At 46.1% G+C, this 20,547-nt stretch overlaps 1 protein-coding gene across 1 annotated transcript; it reads left to right on the top strand.

The window, feature by feature from the left end:
* The first annotated feature begins 2,930 nt into the window (after positions 1-2,930).
* Positions 2,931-15,056, top strand: LOC127304117 (uncharacterized). The gene is made up of 5 exons (XM_051334822.2): positions 2,931-3,320; positions 8,491-8,896; positions 9,393-9,591; positions 11,505-12,151; positions 12,342-15,056. Exons 1-5 carry the CDS (start codon positions 2,931-2,933, stop codon positions 12,449-12,451), a joined length of 1,752 nt encoding a protein of 583 aa, XP_051190782.1. The 3' UTR covers positions 12,452-15,056.
* The last annotated feature ends 5,491 nt before the right edge of the window (positions 15,057-20,547 follow it).

Genomic DNA, 20,547 nt, shown 5'->3' on the forward strand with positions numbered 1-20,547 from the left:
CTCTTCTTAATCGATAAGTTGTAGCAAATCTTCCGGGAGGCGGAGATGAGATCTTTGCAGTCGTCTTCGGCAAGCTGAAGCAGATCGTCACGAGGGAACTGGCTCCGACGTTCCTCAGTATATCCAAGAGGCTCTAGAGGAAACAATTTAAGATAAGCATAACGGATTGAGTTCAGCACATACATTACCATGTGAACTTCGGAGACTTACCCATGACGTCGGAGTTGAGTAGATCCCAGTGCTTCTCCGCCGTTTCCATATAGTTCCGGAGTCCGCCGAGCTCCTTCTATTGACTTTGGATGGTTTCACTATCAGTTTTCCTTTTTAACTGAAACTCACCCTCCTTCCGGATGAGCTCCGAGTTCTTCTCCGCTAGTTTCTTCTCCGCCACTGCGAGCTTCGCCTCTAGATCTTTCTGGGAGGAGCGCATGGTCTCGAGCTTGGAGGAGGCGGCGGCAAGGGAAGAGGATGCACCTATCCAAGATAAATTGAAATCAGTTTGGAATTCGGATCATGAATTATTTGCGCATTGGTCGGAAACCAACCTTGGGCGTCTGACAATTGCTTCTTCATATCTGCGTTCTCTTGTTTAAACAGCTGAATTTTCTCCGCCTGGCTCAAGGTCACGCGGCGCTGCAGGGCAACATTCTTGTGGAGCTCGTAATGCAGAGCCTGCTGTTCCTGTAACAGAGCATGAGTCAATTTTGGGTATTGTACAAATAAAGTCCTTCTGAAGCATTGATGCCGGAAATTTCTCCGCCATAATGCTTGGGGGCTACTACGACACTTTTAAAATCTTCTTTCAGTTTGAGTTTTCTCTAAGTATTTAGACGCTAACTATTGACTAGTTTCCGGCTATATACTTGGGGGCTACTGGGGAGTACCTTGCGCTTGTAGAGGAGTTTGTCGAGGAACTGGCCAACTTCTTTCTTGAAGTCCTGAATTTCCGAAGACTCGGCGTCAGGCTTCCCCCAGGCATTGTCCAGCATAGAGTTGAGCAGATCTTGTTCAAGCTCCCATTTTTCTGCCTCAGTGAGCTTGTTGAAAAATTTGGTTGCATACGCCTTGGGGGTGGAGGTAAGGTCAGCCGGATCTCCAAAGTTCTTTGGAAACATGACGACATCCCCTGCTGCAGCTTCAGCCTTTTCCAAAGAGTTGACTTCCGCCTCCTCTTGGCCTTGTACTCCGGCTTCTTCAGGGGCGGCTTCTTTTGCTCCGAGGCTTTCTCCGCCCACTTTCTCGCTGCTAACCGGAATTATCTCCGGTGGAATTGCTGTAGCAGGAGGGGGAGATCGCTCCGCTCGAGGAGGAGATGGCTGGGGAGTGGCATGGGAAGTACTTTGCGGAGTCGGCATTGCAGGGCCAATGGCCGGACACTTCTTCATATATTTTGTGATGGGTTCCTGGACGTTGGTCCGTACGGCGGTGGTACTCAGATTTATGCAAACCGGCAAAATAAATGTATAAGTAACAAGTTCTATCAAGATAAAAACACGCAATATTCGGAGACTCACGTAGCGCAAGGAATGTTGGGGCGTGATCTTTTTCCTGCTGTCGCTAGCAGTTTGATGCGCTCACGCTCCGCCTTCTTGGAGTTCAGCGGAGGTGGTTTTGTGACTCTGGGCTTTTTGGCGGAGGCCTCGCCGCTAGCTCCGGCTTCGGAGCCAGGAGCTTTGGCGCGGGGACGCTTAGTAGGGCGAGGGGCGGCCTTTCGAGGCGCTTGCTCCTCCTCCTCATCGTCCTCCGGATCTTCCTCCGCCGCTTCGCCGCTGACGGGGACTCGAAGTATGCCGCAGAAATCTTCCTCCGCAAAGTATCAAGCTGAGAGGAGGATTCAAAAGCAAGTTAGAACATGTCAACAAATATAAAAAATTGAAGAATAGCAAAGGAACAAGTGCTTACCGAAGGACATTGGTCGTGCGTGTTGATGTCTTTTATCAGTTCCGGGACCGGTTGGCCCCGGCCTATCTTCACAAGAGTCTTCATTCTCCTCTTGAGAGAATCAGCAGGGAGATCGTGACGAGTCACTCGGAGAGGGTCGTCCGCCCCGGTGTATGCACACATCAAGCGTGCGCTGTACCGCAGAGGCTGGATCCTCCGAGTGAACCAGCTAAGGGTGAGCTGGGTTCCGGTTAGCCCATCGTGGACTAGCCAGGAAATTCTCCGCGCAGCTTTCTCCAGTATCGGAGTCTGGGCAAGCGTGGGAATGAAGCTTCAGCTGTCGCGTTCTTCTGGGGGCTTGTTGACGAATTTGGGTAGCCCTTCATGGACACCCGAAACTACAACGTTCTTCACGTAGAACCATCCGGCGTTCCAGTACCAGACGGATTCGTGGGAGTCGTGTGGCCGATACATGCGGCCAGGTCGGAGCATGAAGGTCATGCTGCCGCAGTTCACCATGCTCTTGTCCTTGGTCTCTTTCTTCACCCGGAAGAAAAACTGCCAGAGTCTGACATCCGGACGGATTCCGAGATGCCCCTCACAGAGTGTGACAAAGTTTGAGAGGAGGAGGTAAGAGTTTGGGTAGATGTTATGAGGTTGAAGCCCGTAGGTGCTGAGGATAGAGAGAAAGAACTCCGAACAGGGGAGCGATAGTCCGTGCTCAACCCAGGCTTTTGTTAGGACCCTTTCGTCCGCCTCTGGCTTGGGGACGTCGGATTCGAGCATGAAACTCCAGTCCGGAGAAATCATGCCTTCACTTTGGAGCTCCCTCAATTCTGAGTCCTTGATTTGACAAGGCCACCACTGGCCCTTCACGCCCTCTCGGACCTTGGCCTTGGAAGCCTTCTTCGCTTCCACCTCCTGTACTTTAGTAGGCATCCTAGCTTGTCCTTCGATTTCCTCTTGGATCTCTTTGGAAGTGGGTATCCGGCCTAGTGCAGTGCTGGAAGAGGCGGAGAATGGTTGAGCTAGCCTGATGTCGGAAACAAATGGTGGCAAGTATGCAATGGGATCCAGACAGATTGGTTCTAATGCGCTGGGTTCCGGGCTATTCGGAGAACTACCAGTACAATTGGGTGAACCTTGTGACATGCTTCCGGCTGCACCCATGCAAACTAGATTTGAGTAGTCGGAATCTACACTACTTCTTCTTCTTCTACGAGGCCGGCAGACTTACCGTCAATGGCGCGGTGGTTCTTCGGGACGCCGGCGAGGTTGAGGTGGCTGGACTTGCAGCGTTGAGCCTCTGGCGACCACGGATCAAACGCGCCAATCTTGGGTCGAGAGAGACCATGGAACGGTGGCAGATGAAGTTCCCATGCGCGGTGTCGCCGGAGTTGAGATTTCGCGGGCGACGCTGCGCGAGGAGGAAGATGAAGGTAGGTTTGCGGTAAAAGAATGGAAAACTTACCGCGCGCGGGGGTATTTATAGACCTTGGGCGGAGATTCGCGTTCCAGATCTGACGGTGGAAACTGAACGGTCACACCGTTGGATGCGTGACACGTGTCTTAGGTTAAAAGCGGTGAAACAATGTGGAGGTAACTTTACTGCGCGCTCCCGAAATTTTCGGCTATAGATTCGCATCTCCGAAAATTTAGCGCAGGAAAAGAGGAAGTTGTGCGCGGGAAAAGTGGGACATCTGCTACATTGTCGTTACTGAAGAAAAGAAGATTTCCGAGAAGATGACATCGGAAACGAGAAAGGTTTAGAAGCTCTTCAAGATTCTCTTTGGAACCGAGTTGAAGTCAGAGGAACGATGAATCTCGGAGAACTTCGGGGGCTACTGTTGTGGGTATACTTTATGGGTATATCAACGACATGGCCTAGATCCGGCAAGCCCGGGTAGCCCACAGATGGTGATGTGGCATGTGGCCCATCGGGCGGCCCAGTTGATGTAGATCCTAAGGGATGAAGTCCAGCCCAGGAACGAGCAGCCGGATCCCAACCGACCTACGAAGGAGGTCGGATCCGTGAAGGCCCATGAAATATCCGGATCCAGCACGGTCTTGATGGAAGGCGGATCCTTGACGTACACGGCAAGATATTGTACCGTAGTTAGGCAACTTGTATTCCGGCTATGACTCTCCATGTAAACCCTAGATCTGTGGGCCTTTATAAGCCGGATCCCGGGAGCCCTAGAGGCACAACCACAACTCATTGTAACAACGCGAAAGCGCCCAGATAATTCCAGACAAGCAGCAGTAGGCCTTGCCATCGTGCAGGTGTTCCGAAGCTGGGTAAATCGTGTACCACCATCTCGAGTGCTCTCCGCCCTATGACCCCTACTTCTTCCCCCCCTCGTGAGGATCCCTCCTCCGAGGTACCTTCGAATAGGCAACGACAGAGACCAACATGTGCCCTGGCATGATTCTTGCAGTCATCCTCGATGATCATGTTGTGCATGATCACACAAGTCTGCATCACCTCCCACATTTGGTCGTGAGACTAGCTTAGAGCAGGGTGCCGGCCAATTGCAAATTGAGCTTGAAGCACACCAAATGTCTGCTCGACATCCTTCCTGCAAGCCTCCTGTCGCGCAGCAAAGTGGGAATTCTTCTTACCTGATGGATTTGAGATTGTTTTGACAAAAGTGGCCCATGTTGGATATATATCATCAACTAGATAATAGTCTTTGGTATATTGGTGTCCATTGATCTCATAGTTGCATGGTGGATCATGCCCTTCCACTAGTCTGCTGAACACCGGAGACTACTGCAACACGTTGATGTCATTGTGTGATCCCGCCATGCCAAAGAAAGAGTGCCAAATCCACATGTCATAATCTGCCACAACTTCAAGAACCACACTGCAATATCCATGACGCCCTTTGTATATACCTTTCCAAACAAACGGGAAGTTCTTCCATGACCAGTGCATGCAATCGATGCTTCAAAGCATTCCAGGGAATCCTCTGGCAGCATTTTGTGTCATGATCCTTGCAGTCGCTTCCTCAGTTGGCCCTCTCAAGTAGTATTTGTCAAACTTTCCCACCACAGCTCGGCAAAACTTGTACATGCACTCAATGGAAGTAGACTCACTCATGCGAAGGTAGTCGTCCTGTGTATCGGCAGGTGCTCCGTATGCAAGCATCCTCATGGCGGCGGTGCACTTCTGAATCGCCGAGAACCCGACAACGCCTACAGCATCGTGCTTGAGCTTGAAGTAGGGGTCGAACTTTCGAACGCAGTGGAGGATATTCATGAAGAGACCCTTGGTCATCCTATACCGGCGCCGAAAATTGTCGGCATGTGTTCCTCATCTCCGAAGTAGTCGTTGTGCGGCATGGTATGCCCCTCCATCCTCTGCTGGGGCTTCGACTTGTTTCTCCCCGGCCTTGATCCTTCGCGGCGTGGCCTCTTCCTCCTCTCCGCCTCGGCGTCAAGCACGTCCTGGAGGGACGCGATGATCAGCAAATGCTCCCGGAGGTTGTCGTCGAAGTCTTGCTCGTCCTCCAGCAGTAGGACAACCATCTCGTCGTCGCTATTCATGTCTAAAGCAAAATCAATGGTTAAAATTGCACCACGGCAGACGAGGCAACGAACAGCGGCCAATCGCGCGTACCTGGCAAGTCGTCGAGCACCTTGTGTGCACGGAGGTGGGGTGGATTTGACGCAATTTCTGGGACGCGTTGGCGAAGCGGCGGCGGTGGAACGACCGGCGAGAGAGCCAGCCGTGACGACGGTGCCGACTCTCAGAGGAGATCAGTCGTCGAAATGGCCGGCAAATCCAGCGGCAGCGGAGGGGTGGGAGGCGCGGGAGGGAAGGAGCGATGAAAAAAAGGTGCGGACCAATGGTTTATGGAAATAGTCGCCGACATGTGGGAGCCAGCCTCGCTTTTCGTTGTGTCCGGTGCGCCCGGAGCGTCGTCTGCGGAGCGGGGACGGGCTCGGGGCGCCGGACACCGTATCGGGGCGCGCTGTACAAAAAGCGGCTTTGGGGAACGCGGCTGGGAACGTTTTTTTGTTCGACGCACCCCAAATCCCTTTGAGGAACGATTTAGGGGACGCGACTGGAGATGCTCTAAAGACGGGGATCGGTAGAGGTGTTGGAGCTTTTTGTCGGGATGATAAAGGCAATTACCTAGGCAACTCGACTAATCATTTGGTGACATCATCGACCTAGCTACACTTGAAGCTTATGTTTACTTGGAGGCCACATCTTAACCGATTGCATGTGTTAATGTAGATCCATGAAAGGTGTCGGAGTGAAACCAACATTATCCACATAGGAGGATCACAGAATATTTAAGGCAACAATTTACTAGAAAGTCTATGATTCTACAAATCGGCCAACATGTGTGGCTAGGTTATTGTCTGACTCCTATCTATGTAGCACTACTTCGTTTACAATTACGTGCCCTAGTATAAAATAGCCTACCAGTCGCGTGTTATTTTTAGCTACCAATCGTTGACCCTGGCCCACTAGTGGTACCTCGTTAGTGGTAAGGTTTTACTAGTCGCGTGTGTACCCGCCACACGACTAGTATATCAGGTACTAGTCTCATGCGGGTTTGGCACGCTGCCAATACAGTATTAGTCACGTGCCCCGGTCAGGTCCGCTGCTAGTGTGATTTTTTCGCATTTTTTTTAAAAACGTTGGGACCATTGCCGAGTTATCCACGTGATTTTACACAAAACACCCTAAAAATAAAAGAAAACAATCAAGTCCATGTCGCCTCCTTGTGGCGTTGACGAGCGGAGAGGGCTTGTAGGAGGGCGTCGGAGCAGGCGTCGTTGCTGGCGGAGCACGACATCAGAGCAGGTTATCGGCGGAGGCGGAGAGCAGGTCGCTTGATGTGGGCGGAGGAGCAGGGCGTCGGATGTGGGAAAAGGAGCAGGGCGTTAGAGGTTCTCACTGTCATTGGAGAGGAGGTGGGTCTTCGTCGCTCGAGAGGAGGTGGTCGCCGGAGGTGGTGCTCATCTTTGGGACAAGGAGGAGAAGTGAAAAAGGAGGAGAGGAGAAGGTGGAAGAGGAGGAGAGGAGAAGGTAGAGAAATGGAAGAGGTGAAGAGAAGAATGTGGAGAAGTGGAAGAGTAGGTGGGGAGAAGGTGGAGAAGATGAAGAGGAGGAGGGGATAAGGTGGAGAAGGCGTACGTGAGGAGGGGAAAAAATTGAAATGAGAGAGAGGTTTTTTTTGGAATTTTCCAGATTTAAAATTTTATTGCGCAGAAATCTAAAACCCGACAAAACTCTGTTTTCCTTTTCGATTTTCAGATTGTAAAAAATCACTAAACGGCCAAACTCAGTTGAAAACGGATGAAAATTTTGTGAACATACATTTTTATATAAAAATCCTTTTCATCTGAGGTCGTATGCAACTAGAAAACCGTTTTACTCAAACATAACGCCATTCTACATAATATATCAAAATTCATGTTTGTTAATATTTCTTAAAACTAGATGGCATAACACATGGCCATCTCAAAAGGATTTTATTTTTTTGAATTTTCTATTATTTTATTTAAAAAAAAATCTGAAAAGGTGATATCGATCCATCTAGGGGGTGCAAATCATCGAAACTAGTAGTAGGGTGTCCAAAATAGGGCACAATATTGCTAAGCTGATTAGTAGCAGCATGCTCAAAATAAGACACGCGACAAGTATTTTGGTTGATTTGCGTCCATCAGCGCAATATATTGGAGGCGGGTGGGCAAAGACACACGCGACTAGTATCTGAAACCGAGTACAACCATACCCCACCTACTAGTCAAGTGTGCTACTCTCCGCTACGGTACAATTATATGCATACAAGTCGCGTGCGTGTTTTTGGCTCGCAACTACTAATATCGATCGTGTGTGTTCAGACTGGTGTGTTGCTAATGAGCATTTCCTATAGCATTTTCCATGCTAGTAGTGTTTTCTAAGTTTAGTTGAAGTCTGACCTATTAAATATAAAAATACTCTCTCCGTCCAAAAATGTAAGTTGTCTAATGATTAGTCAAAAGTCAACGTTTTAAACTTTGATCAAATTTGTACATAAAAATATGAATATTTACAATATTGAATCAATATCAATAGATTCACCATAAATTATATTTTCTTAATATATTTATTTGATATTGTAGATATACATATATTTTCTAAATATTTAGTCAAAGTTAGTAAGATCTAACTTTTTACTAACTCTTTGACGTCTTACATTTTAGAGCTAATTCTCCCTTTTTACCCTCTAGGCTCTAGTAATGTACTATTTGTGACATTAATTATCCCGCCGAGTGAAAATTGGTGTAGATTATCCATTTTAAAAGCTCCAGATCCTTGTTTTCTCACATGTGTCCATCAGGCAAAAAAGTATAGGTTAGCTGAAACGACGCTAGTGAAAACAAAGGTCAATTCGGGTTATTGCTTGAGTCAACGAAGACTGGAAGTCACGAAGATGCCCTCGTTGTCCTGCAGAGCGCTTTTATTTTTACAGTGGTCCCGCAGCGTATAGCGAAACTACCCAGGAAAGGAAAAACTACGTGGAACAAAACTGAAATCCTACTGACAGACGGGCCCGACTTAAGCTCCTCGTCGCGTACACAGGAAGGAAACCTCCATGACATCCTCCGAGGTCCGACCAACGCGCAAAGATTTCATTTGGGAATGGCATTCGCCGCTTCACCGCCGCAACGCTCCTGTTCCGCCGAAGAGGAGGTGGCGCGCATGGCGGGGGCTTCGTCGGAGGACGCCGCGGAAAATGCCGCGGCTCTGGTCGCTATCGCAGCTGGAGGCGGGGTGGTGAAGGAGACCCCAGCGCCCGAGGGGCGGCCGTCGCCGGCGGGAGGCAGGAGGGCTTCCCGGCGGTCGCTACCGAGGAAACGAAGGAGGACGAGGATGCCAAGTGGGTGGGGCAGTACTCTTCGACTCAGAGCATCCTGCTCGTCGGCGAAGGGGACTTCTCCTTCTCCTTGGCGCTCGCCACCGGGTTCGGCTCCGGCGAAAACCTCGTCGCAACTTCCCTCGACCGCTACGGTAAGTTGCCGTTCCTCCGATTTTCACTTGTCTTGTGATTAGTAGGAGCAAGGAGTATCTTCTTAGGCCTTGTTACTTCGAGTGTATTTATTGGGATCGGATGGGATTATTTCGAATCCCGGAAAATCCCCGCTTGTCCGTTTACTTCTTTGGGTTTGAACGAAATAATCCCAAGATATCCCCTTTCATCCCTATATTTTTTTGCCTAAACTAAAAACTCTCCACCATAATAGTATTTGAGTAGATTGGGTGAACACCAAGTGACCTTCCATCCCATACCTATTGGGAAAAAAACGAGAGAAATAAACAAGGCCGTGTGGATTGCATGAGCGTGGTTTCACAGATTTCTTAGGTCATGGAAGAAAGCCATTGCCAACTTCTGTGCTCGTGCATAGCTCGACATGAATAATGTGGCAATGACGTTCACTCCGTCATGAATAATGTGTATAGGTTTATTTATTTCTTTACAATTCCTCTACAAAATGATCTTCCGCAGATACCCTGAAGAAAATGTACAACCGAGCAGAAAGTAATTTGGCAAAGCTGAAAGAGATGGGGGCAGTAATTTTGCATGGAGTTGATGCAAAAAGGATGCAATTTCATATTGATCTCAAGATGAGACGGTTTGATAGGGTTGTGTTCAACTTCCCCCATGCCGGATTCTTGGGGAAGGAAGACGAAGACCATGTAATCATGTATGTGCATTGACTTTTTTCCGATAAAGTGTGTTTTCGATATGTGCATTGACTTTGTTTTTGCATACTTTATTGATGAATGTAATTGCAGTGTCCTACTTAGATGTAAATACTTACATGATGGTTATTATAAAAAAAGTCGTGGTACTAATAATTGCACTGTACAAAAAGACAAAAAAAATGTGTCACATTGTTTTTGTTTTCTCTCTTTGGTGAACACATTGGAAAGTAAATTCTGTACAATTTGTTTGCATATATCCTTACGTCTATATGTAATACTTCCTTCATTGCTTTTTTTAATGGAGTAGTACAAATACCTTGATCATCACCGATGTAGATACTCCTATTTTTCTTTCTAAATCTGCTTTAACAGTGTGCCCCATAGTAGTAGAATATTTAGCAACCGTCACATGGATGATGTGTAAATCTTTTCTTAATTAGTAAATAATAGCATTATCTTACTACCTCTGTTCGAAAATACAATGTGTATTTTGACTGTCCAATTTCATGGTTTCACCAACAATTAGTCTAATAATATGTATTTTGTATTACATAAAATATACCGCATTAGATTTGTGTTCAAAAGCACTTTTGTATGATGGTGCCTTAATCATCGACTAAATATCAAATGAACTCTATAGCCCGAACTACCTGAACTGTTTAACTTAAACCCTTACTTGGTTCTAGATATTACTCTCTGTTCCTGAGGAGAAGTTGTATAAATTTTCTCCAAAGTCAAATATTGTAAAGTTTGACCATATTTATAGATAAAACTATCAATATCTACAATGCTAAATCAATATCATTAGATACGGCATGAAATATATTTTTAATTTATATCTTCAAAATATTGTTCATAATTTTTCTATAATTTTTTGTCAAACTTCACATTGTTTGACTTTGGACAAAATTTATGCGCCTTCTTCTAGGACAGGGAGAATTTTTGCTCATAAGATATGAAAAAAAAGTCATGAATGTACTAAATGACAACTGTAATTTTTTTTATTTGAAAACATGAATACTTGTGTCATGAGATTCCACTTGTCTTTTGTGCACACCACATAAATGGTCATATTTTTGAATGCATCTTTGTAGGTTCTCATTTTTTACCATTCCCTATGTTCACATATTTTTCTTCCTAAACCCTAAAACCGGAGGTGCAAAACCAATCTGAAGGAATGCATTGATTTGGGCGATGCTACAAAATGAGAACTCCCGAACATTCATCAAATAATTGATTATCCCTGTTTCATAATAAAAGTACAAGAGATAACCTATTTACTCTTGTCATTTTCATCATGGGACTAAAATAGTAATATTTTTAGATGAACAGTTTTCATGTTATCATCCCATAGTGTTTCCTACACTTGCGAAAAAACCACTTCTGTTTTTGAAAACACAGAAATTCAAAAGTACTGTCCAAACTTGCGCTTGGGCTGGACAGTTGTATAATTTTAAAGCATAAAATAGAGAGTTTCATGGTTCAGGATTCAAGTCGAACCAAGCACTGCAATTTAGGGATCAAAATGAACATCTTCCTTAGAATAACAATAACATGTCAAAAAGGATGGATGGATCATGCTAAAGGAATTTCCATTTACTATGTCCAAACATTGCTATAACGTGTGGAAGATCTTACCATTGCTATAAGTACCAAGATTTAACATATGTGGTATAGTATAATGATTGGTAGTATTTTACCATAATAAGCTTTATTTCCGTTTAGCTGGTTGTGGTGAACATTTCCGGTTGTTCTGATTTCTAGCTGCTATCATCAGCAGAGATTCTGTATCTGTTTTTAGTGATAAACGGTTACCGAACATGTTAACTTTTTTTTATTTGCGCGGATGTTTTTTTTTTTTGCTGTAATCACCTTTTCACATCATTGCTATTAACCTATCTCTAAGCTGCAGGGAACACCGGGCGGTAGTGAAGGGCTTCCTCTGCTGCGCGAGCCGCCTCCTTCATCCTGACGGGGAAGTTCATGTCAGTCACAAGACAAAATATCCTTACAACGTGTGGGACATTCCAGGCCTCGCTGCAAAGTTTGCTCTTTATCTGTCTGAGCAAGCTGACTTCCACATCGCTGACTACCCCGGCTATAGCAACAAGAGAGGAGATGGCGCGAGCTGTGACGAACCTTTCATGCTTGGGAATTGCAGCACGTACAAATTCAGAAAGGGTTACCGGAAGCCGCCGATAAGCAGGCCTCGTTTGGTGCCACGCCATCTCATTGGGAACGGGGGAGTCTATCCTAACAGCTCAGCGGTTTCTAGTGGATGTAGGCCTTCCTATTCACCTCCAGTTGCTCCAGTGTGTCAACTTCCTATTCCGATTAACACATTTGGCGTGCTGTCAGGCTCAGGGTTCTCCCATTATAATGCTGTAAGGTTGGAGAACGGTAGTGTCCATCAGAACTTCTCAGCGGCATTTAGTGGTTGTAGGCCTTACCATCCACCTTCACTTGCTCCGGAGTGGCCAGGGCCTTATGCTTCATTTAGCATGACACCAAGATCAGGGTTCCCCCATTATCACACTGCTCCTCAAAGGTGTCAACAAGGTATTGTTTTTAGTTAACCATGAATTATACCCTGATTTTCCACATATTATCGCCTTTACTGAAACAATTTAGAACAGTGTGATTTCCGATCATTATGTGTTGTGTTGTAGAGTAATGTTCTTTCCTTAGTACTCTTGAATGCCATGTGATTTCCAGCAGATTGATGTTTCCCTTTAACTTCATGTTCTAGGATTTGATCCCCAGCAGAATAGCAACATGGCAGGTATCATTCCACAGGACGATCAACATAGGAGATATCAGAGGCAGAGAATGCTAATAGCGAAGTATGGTAGACAGTGAAGGGATCGGAGGGCCCTGCTGACTCCTGAAGGCTGAAGATACTCTGGTTTGAACTTTGAACTGCTGGTGGAGTAGGGAAAGTTTGATGCCACGATTTCAGTTTGCCCTTTAATAAAACACCGCGCTTGGTGCCACTGACATATCGCTTCCCTGGGAGACTACCGCGCTTGAGTGGCGCTACTCTAGCAGAATTTGGTTGTCAGCTGTGTTACTTAGCTCCTACTACTAAGAGCTATGCTACTCACACGCTAATCACTTGGACACACACTCAAACTTGCTCCAATGGAATGGAGGACACGAGTAGTTTTTGGTGCCAGCTCAAACTTGCTGCTCTTCTTACTCTCTTTATTCACTACTTGGTGTGTTGAAATGATACAATGGGGGGTCCTATTTATACTAGTAAGTAAGCTGATATTCTACTACTCCTCTAGGTGTGAACATTTGACTACACTTACCCCCCGAGGCTGCTGCACGTTTATCTCCTTCTCTTGCATGTTCTGATTGCTGCTCCTTTGTTCATACTACTACTAGTGTTCATCTTTACTATTATATTGGAGTTGGTCGTAGGTCATACAACGTGTTTGGTGAATGAGATTGGAAGCATCTAGACCATTTAATTTAATCTTAACAACTTAACACCATCCGATTGTTTGCCTCGTCGAGCCTAGCCCGCCTTGCATAAAATCATTGCCTTCCCAATTAACAATGGATCTGAATTTAACTGGGACGTGATCCCCGGACGTTTTCATACGTCCATCAAGTACTTGCCTTCTTAGCTAAACTCTTCAGAAAACGCCATCAATTAATAGAGCCGGACGTTTCCATACGTCCATCAAGTACTTGCCTTCTTAGCTAAACTCTTCAGAAAATGCCATCAATTAACAGAGCCATCGCTGCTCACCGGGTAGACGAAAAGGATTTCTCACGCCCGCATGATTCCATCTTCTTCCCCAACTCAACTGCTTCTCTTGATGGCGTGGGCGGCCGCCGGGTACCTGTGATCCGTAATTCCGTAGCCTTCCCGGATGTCGTGGCGGTTTTCTTCTTTCATCCTCCTCGCCGTGCCGGCGCTAGAGACGGGCGGCACCAAGTGCTCCTCCATCGGTATCTCGTCTCGTGGCGTTTTATTTTCCGGGTTTGTTTGCGTTGGATTGGTCTGTTGATTCGTTTCTTTTGAGGCGGCAAAGCTCGGATCTCAGCCCGCCGCTACCTATACGTGATCTTGTTTGTTATCTGTGGTGTTTTGAAGGGTGAGACCAAGAGAGTAAGAGCTTGGGGTTTATGATTGGGATTTCAGCTTAGTTAAATTTTGGATCTAGGCCGCCTGATATTATGTTATTGGCCAGAATGTAGGATTGTGACTATCATCGATTGGGTTAGCTTTAGGAACTAGATTTAGTGCTATAGGCCACACTGTTAAATTTGGAAGGAATAGTTTTATGCTGGATCTGAGCATCTTGCAAAACAGGAGTAGAAACATCATCCTCAAAGATGCTATTAGCTTTCCCTGCATATCAATTTACATCAACCTGCAATTGTATGCTGCTTAGGTGAACATTGCCCAAACTATTACCTTAGCATTGATAAACGAGGCACCAAGACCAAATGTATAAGCCAATGAACTATCTCAATGCTTTTCATGCACATGGTTGATCGATCAATTCAAGTTAAATGTGATTTACTCCAGTATCGCTTGCAGCAGGCTTATTGGGCGCTATGCTCTAACCTGGCTAGATTTGTAACTCAGATTACTCAATAATAGTTCCCCTCTCCTACTCTCAGCAAACCCTGAACATATTCTAACCAAGAAATCACTCTACTTCATGTTCTGTGTTGAATTTAAAGTCTGGTTTCTTTTTGCTCAGATTTTTATTTCCCTGTCTTCAGTGGAGAGACTTTTTTCACGTAAGCTCGAGTGTTGGTTGGTCTCCTCGGAGCTTATTTAAACATGTTCGCTTGTTCTATGATTGTAAACATGGGTCTGTACTGCTGTTTCTGTTTTGGTCGACGATTTGAGACGAAGTGTTGTGGACTTATTTGCAATAGCATATTTTCTACAACCTATGTTCAATGAATATAATTCATTCCATTCAATTGCAACTATTTATTTCCTTTTTCGTATTATTTTAAGTCTGCAGTAACTTTGTTCTGGTTGTTTTCTAAATAAAAATCGGCGATGCTTGTTATTATAAATATTGTTTTTACAGTCTTTACTTCTACCATTTTAAAAAGTAACTTTTTTCTTATGTAGCCCATCGACTTGGTATGATCTCTCTGCATTTGATTTTCGCGGTATAGATAATTCATGGTCTAAATGTGAAAACATGTTTCATAATAGGCTAGGATAAAATCATGTTTGAACTAATTCAATGGAAATAAAGGATTGGGTACTTGTAGTTGGCAAATATTTCCTCACAAAATAATAGCTTGTGGTTGCGCACTAAGCTTGCATTTGTCTTCTTTAAACTTTAACATAACATTGATCTTAAATGAAGTCCTTCCAATTTTTGTATTTCAGGCGTGAGCCAAACATTAGGATATTCCAATAAACTTATGTGTACTTAATATATTAACGTAATGCTAAGACGGAATGCTAAATAGGGATGAGAAAAGGACGTACCCAGTGCTAAGAGCTCCCGCACTGTGCGGGGTCTGGGGAAGGTGTTAGTGGCAAGCCTTACCCTCACGAAGTGCAATGTGAGGAGACCGCGACTCGAACCTGGGACCTCTCGGTCACAGGCGGTGAGGCTCTACCGCTGCACCAGGCCCGCCCTTCCTAAATAGGGATGAGAAAGACATGCAAATTTCCATTAGAACTATTGTGTGGTTTCATGTTTTTTTTTCAGAATTATCTAAAGATATGTATCCATTTGAATCACGAAGCTTGCTTCTCAATCATGGCCTATGCATATAACACAAACATTATGTATTCTCAACCTGGCAAATAGTATGTATCAGCAATGTTTGTAATATCTCAGATTGGCATATTCCAGCCATCATGATGAAAGGGGAAAATTCCTTGGTAATCCTAGCAATCTGCTGATATTTGTTTGGAGTGTTAAAAGAACTCTTATTTGGTTGGAGAACAATAAATGGTGGATTTCATAACAAACAACTGTGGATGAGGATATTGTACAGACCAAAATTGAACTCAATGGTAGGAGAGAGTAATCCATGTACCATTAGGAGGATTGGGTATTGCAACTGTGGATGAGGATATTGTATGAACCAAAACTGAATTCAATGGTATGAGAGAGTAGTCCCTGTACCATTAGATGGATTGGTATTCATGTTCTCTATACGGGATCACTTCTCAATGCTTTTTTCCCCTTACCAAGAAGTCCCTTATTTGCATCAAACTGCACCTATAATCTAAGCGACACTCACAGTGAAACTAATGTCCTTATGAACACCAAATTCTCTGGTTCACGATCGATGATATTGAATATATTCAGGGAAGCCTTTCATGTTTTGTCAGTGTGGTTTGTATCCTGCATTGAAGGTGACCTGATCTAAACACGATTATTGAAGGTGACCTCATCTTAACATGATAATTGAAAATCCTATTATTGCTTGCTCTTTTTCTTGGAATTGTCTACCAAATATGAATTATTTCTGTTGCAGATACGATCATGGATTGACATGAGTGAGTTGCATCTTCCACACACCGGTGTTTTGTTCCTTAAAACTCAATTAAGTACGTGTTTGTACCAGACAGCTCAAGATTTCATACGCTCGGGCTACTATCATCTTTTTTATTCGACTTCACGGTGTTTTCCTATTAGGCTATTAGCTACCAATGAACCTGTTGTATCAATCTAAAGTTTTGTAAAGTGCAAAGTTAGGTTTCTCTGGGACAGGCACCAATATGCAAAAAAATCATCTTCTTTTTATGTTTTTGAGTTGTTAACTGCAGTGGATTATATTGGTCTGGTGGATGTGCTAAAAATCTCTTGCAAATGTAAAACCAAGAAAAATCCGCTATGCAATAAATGTATTATTAACAACAATTTTTCTCATAAAATCTTGTTTTATTTTACTTGTGGAATGAGAATTCCTGTGCAGATGGGCTGGTGATTAGTATATGGTCATATTTGCAGTCATTAAGGCCCAGGAATTACAAATAAAACTGAGAGGGACGGGAAATTATCTTTAGCAATTTAGTGGATAAAGTGTAGATTGAAGATGGATACAAGAAAGCTTGCACATTGTTGGACGGTTGGACCCATATATGGATAGAGTCAAAATTTTATCGAACGAACAGAATGCATCCCACTGCTTGAACATCCTTCGAACTACATACATACCGCCGGAGAGGCTGAAGCCATTACAGGCAGGCATGAGAGGCCCGCATAATGGGATGAAGGCATGACATGAGATAGTCTTACCTTAAGTTAGGAGGGGCACAACGATGCGGGAATAACGCTTTTCCTAGATGAGACAATTTCATTCCTTTAACACACACATATATAAATATTGAATGAAGTAATGCTTAAGTTCTACTCTAGAAGCATAGCTCCGTATTTCAATCCATTTTAAATGTGTATGATGGTTGTTTAGTCAATGATTTTGGTCATCAAATGGCATGGCCGAAAGCTTTTCTATGGCAAAGTATTCAATGTCTCCTCAGCATGACAAGCGAACAAAAATTTGAGAAGCAACTCCCTGCCATTGGAGATGGGTCGGATCTAGCATCCCTCTAGCCTGGGCGATCCTGCGGGTTCAGTTAGTTTGTTGTTGTGATCTAAGGAAAAAAATTGCATTCTAAACACTCATATTTGTAGATTGCTCATGCTTTGCAAAGGTTTTATGCGCAATTGTTGGAGACATTGCCAACACAAAGAGTCGAAACCTAGATGTGGATGATGAGGAAGGAGAAAGAAAACCATATTTGTGTTCTTGCAATGTTGGCCCAAAAAGAGTTGTTACGAACCAAGGAGGAAGTAAATCTAGCAATTATAAAAAAAATTGGGCCGTAGCAATGCACGGGCACTCAACTAGTACTAGTAGCATACTGCCATGCACGTATTAGTGTGGCTAAGCAACTTAATTAAACCAAGAATTCTCCCTCTAATTTAGTTGCTTTGTAAGTTCACGACACCAATTCTCTCCCGCAGACTCTGGAACTGAATGCGACCATGTGCCTTAGTCAGAATGTCCGCGAGCTGGTCATGAGTGCCGATGTATTCAACATCGATCTTTCCATCCTCGACACACTCTTTGATGAAATGGAAGCGTGTCTCGATGTGCTTACTCCGGTCATGAAAGATAGGATTTTTGCACAGCTGAATTGCAGACTTGTTGTCCACAAATATTGTCGCAGTGTCATCCTTCTTGTCGAGGAGGTCACCAAGAAGTCGGCCGAGCCAAACTCCTTGGCAAGCCGCGGTTGTCGCAGAAATGTACTCCGCCTCGCATGATGAAAGTGCGACCACCTTCTGCTTCTGTGACTGCCAAGTCACGGGATTATGACCAATCATGAATAGCACACCTGGGGTGCTCTTTCGGTCGTCGATGTCTCCTGCCATGTCAGCATCGCTGTAGCCGATCAGCTTGCCGCCGTCCTCATCCTTTACGTAGCGGTAGCCATAGTTGCGCGTACCAGCAATGTACCACAACAAATGCTTGACAGCAGCCATATGCTCTGTTGTGGGCTTCTCCATGAACCGGCTGACGTAGCCGACAACAAATGCAATGTCTGGCCGAGTGTGCACAAGGTACCTCAGGCTCCCGACAATGCTGCGGTAGAATGTTGCATCCACTGGTGGGTTAGAGCTCTCCTTGCTCAGCTTGCACCTCGGTTCCATTGGGACGTGCACAGGGTTGCAGTCGCCCATGCCAGCCTTGTCAAGCAGCTTGCCGGCGTATGCCGCCTGACCGAGTGTTATCTCGCCAGCGGTTTGCTTCACCTCGATGCTGAGGTAGTAGCTCAAGAGGCCTAAGTCGCTCATCTTAAACTTCTCCTTCATCTCCTGGCTGTCGACGGCGGTGCCATGGAGCGGCGGCGACCAGAGGAGGGAGAGGATCTCCATCGTTTGGCGGGCGGCGGCGGTGGTTCGGGTCAGATCTGGGTCCTAGCAGGCTCGGGTCGGTTGCGGTCATACTGCCGCGGTCACAATGATGCCGACTTCGTGCAGGTTTCTGGGTTCGTTCCGAGGCACGAGGACGCCATGGGCGACTGTCCTTGGCATGGTGGTGGCGGCCTCCTCCTTCGCCGGAGGTGGTCGGCTGGTTGCTGGGGTGGCGGATGACGAGATCCGTCTACTCCGGCGATGAAGATCTAGTCGACGACGAGCTAGCGGTGAAGGGGCCACCGGTGAAAACCGCGCCTTGACATCGTTCTTGGCGGATGATGGCGGCGGCTATTGGCATCGTTCCCTTGCGAATGCATCATCTTTGATGGCCTCTATGTTGGCTCTTGCTGAGTTGGGGACTAGCGGTTGTCGGTGAAAACCGTGCCACGATTGGCGGGCGATGGTGGCGATAAGCGTTGCTTGCATCTTGAAGGCATCGTCATCGCAGTCTGCGGCTACTCACTCGTGCTGCTCCGGGGGAACCCTAGATCTGGGTCTCCCGGATTGGATGATGACGGTGCTTCCTGCGTCGTTCTACCTCTTGGGGCATCATTTTTGGAGCAGTGGCTGGATGGAGGTGGATCTTTGGTGGAGTGGTGTTCATCTACCACCTTGACGTTGATGATTCTCGGCGGCGTGGAGCTGCAGGGTATCGAAGCCGGGCGCGGACTGCAGGACACGTGCAGGATGGTGGAGCTGTCTGGCGTCATGGTGATATCGACGACAAGTCTGGCAAGGTCAATTTCGGTGATCCCTCTTGAAGATGGGTGCGAGGAAGACGGTGGTAGCGATTTCTGTGACGTGTGTGTTGGCGTGTGCTGAGTGTCTGCTTGACTGGATGTGCTTCTCACCTGCTATTGGGCGGCTTGGGAAAGCATTTGGTTGTTTGGATGATGTGAGTTGGTGTATTGTCACCCATTCATCTCTCTGTAGGTTTAGCGAGCTGGCTTCGAGTTTGATCTTTTGTATTGCTCTTGTAAGATGTTGCGAATAATCTAATAAAAAACCGTGTGCATTCCTTGAATGCAGAAGTTGGAGCGATTTCCCCCATTTCGAAAAAAATTGCCACTTTGTTTGGCTAGACTGAAATGACTTAGCTGTTTTTTGCCAAAAAAAAAAAAAGTGATAGATCGCGCTATTTAGATTGGCAAATTTGCAAAACTCTTGGACTCTGAGAATGTTTTCGGATCTCTAGGTGAGAAAATAGGTAGGTTACGCCATTTTGGTATGGTGTCATTTTTAGCACAAATTTTAAGCAACCTTGCCAACTAAAATGACGTAACATCCACTTCAGTTTATCCATGGTGCATGGCTAGACAAAGGGCAGCTCTAACAGGGCGATGGAAATAGACGCGAATCGCGTGGTCCAAAAAATGCTCGTCTGTACCCTAACCCAACCCAACGGCCCCACACGTATTGATGGTCTATCCGTGGAGACGCAAACGCGACAAAATATGCAGCACGTTTGCGTCCGTGCGGTCACGTCGAGCGTCTGCGTTGGTCGAATCAGGCCCACCGGCTAGTGACACAGGTAATCAAAATTTTTATCATTCCATCTATTGGCCAAAAGAATCATCCTTACAGAAATGGTTAGTCGAGATAACCTAATACTACGACGGCTGTACCTACTCGCAGTCGCGCGGCCTACTACGGCTGAGGTTACTCGCAGTTGCGCGGCCTACTACTGGTCGCCGGTGTGACCTGAAGGGCCGGCGCTGTCGTCGAAGCGCTGCCAGCTGCGAGCCGCTCCCTTCGGAGGTGGTTCTGCTCCCGGAAGGAGGCAACGTCTTTCCGCCGCCGACGTTCGATGGCCTCCGCCAGAGAGGAGTCCCAATGGGCTCGCTGCCCAGCCGCCTCGTCCACCGCCATGCGCGCCAGGTCCTCGCGGTAGCGGTCCCTGTCCCTTGCCGCTGCCACCACCGGTTCGTCCCTCGCCATGATGGTGTCATGTAGCTAGCTGTTGTCCCAGTACATCCGCGCATGGTCCCGCCCTGCTCACGCCACCGCCACCAGGTCCAAGTG

This window comes from Lolium perenne, chromosome 5, assembly GCF_019359855.2.
Source record: "Lolium perenne isolate Kyuss_39 chromosome 5, Kyuss_2.0, whole genome shotgun sequence".
In the NCBI taxonomy this organism is placed as follows: Eukaryota; Viridiplantae; Streptophyta; class Magnoliopsida; order Poales; family Poaceae; genus Lolium; species Lolium perenne.

Coding starts and splice junctions, on each gene's coding strand:
- LOC127304117 (XM_051334822.2), top strand. CDS start 2,931: ATGGTGGCAAGTATGCAATGGGATCCAGACAGATTGGTTCTAATGCGC. Junction 3,321..8,490: donor GCGCGAGGAGGAAGATGAAG/GTAGGTTTGCGG, acceptor CCATGACATCCT/CCGAGGTCCGACCAACGCGC. Junction 12,152..12,341: donor TCCTCAAAGGTGTCAACAAG/GTATTGTTTTTA, acceptor TTCATGTTCTAG/GATTTGATCCCCAGCAGAAT.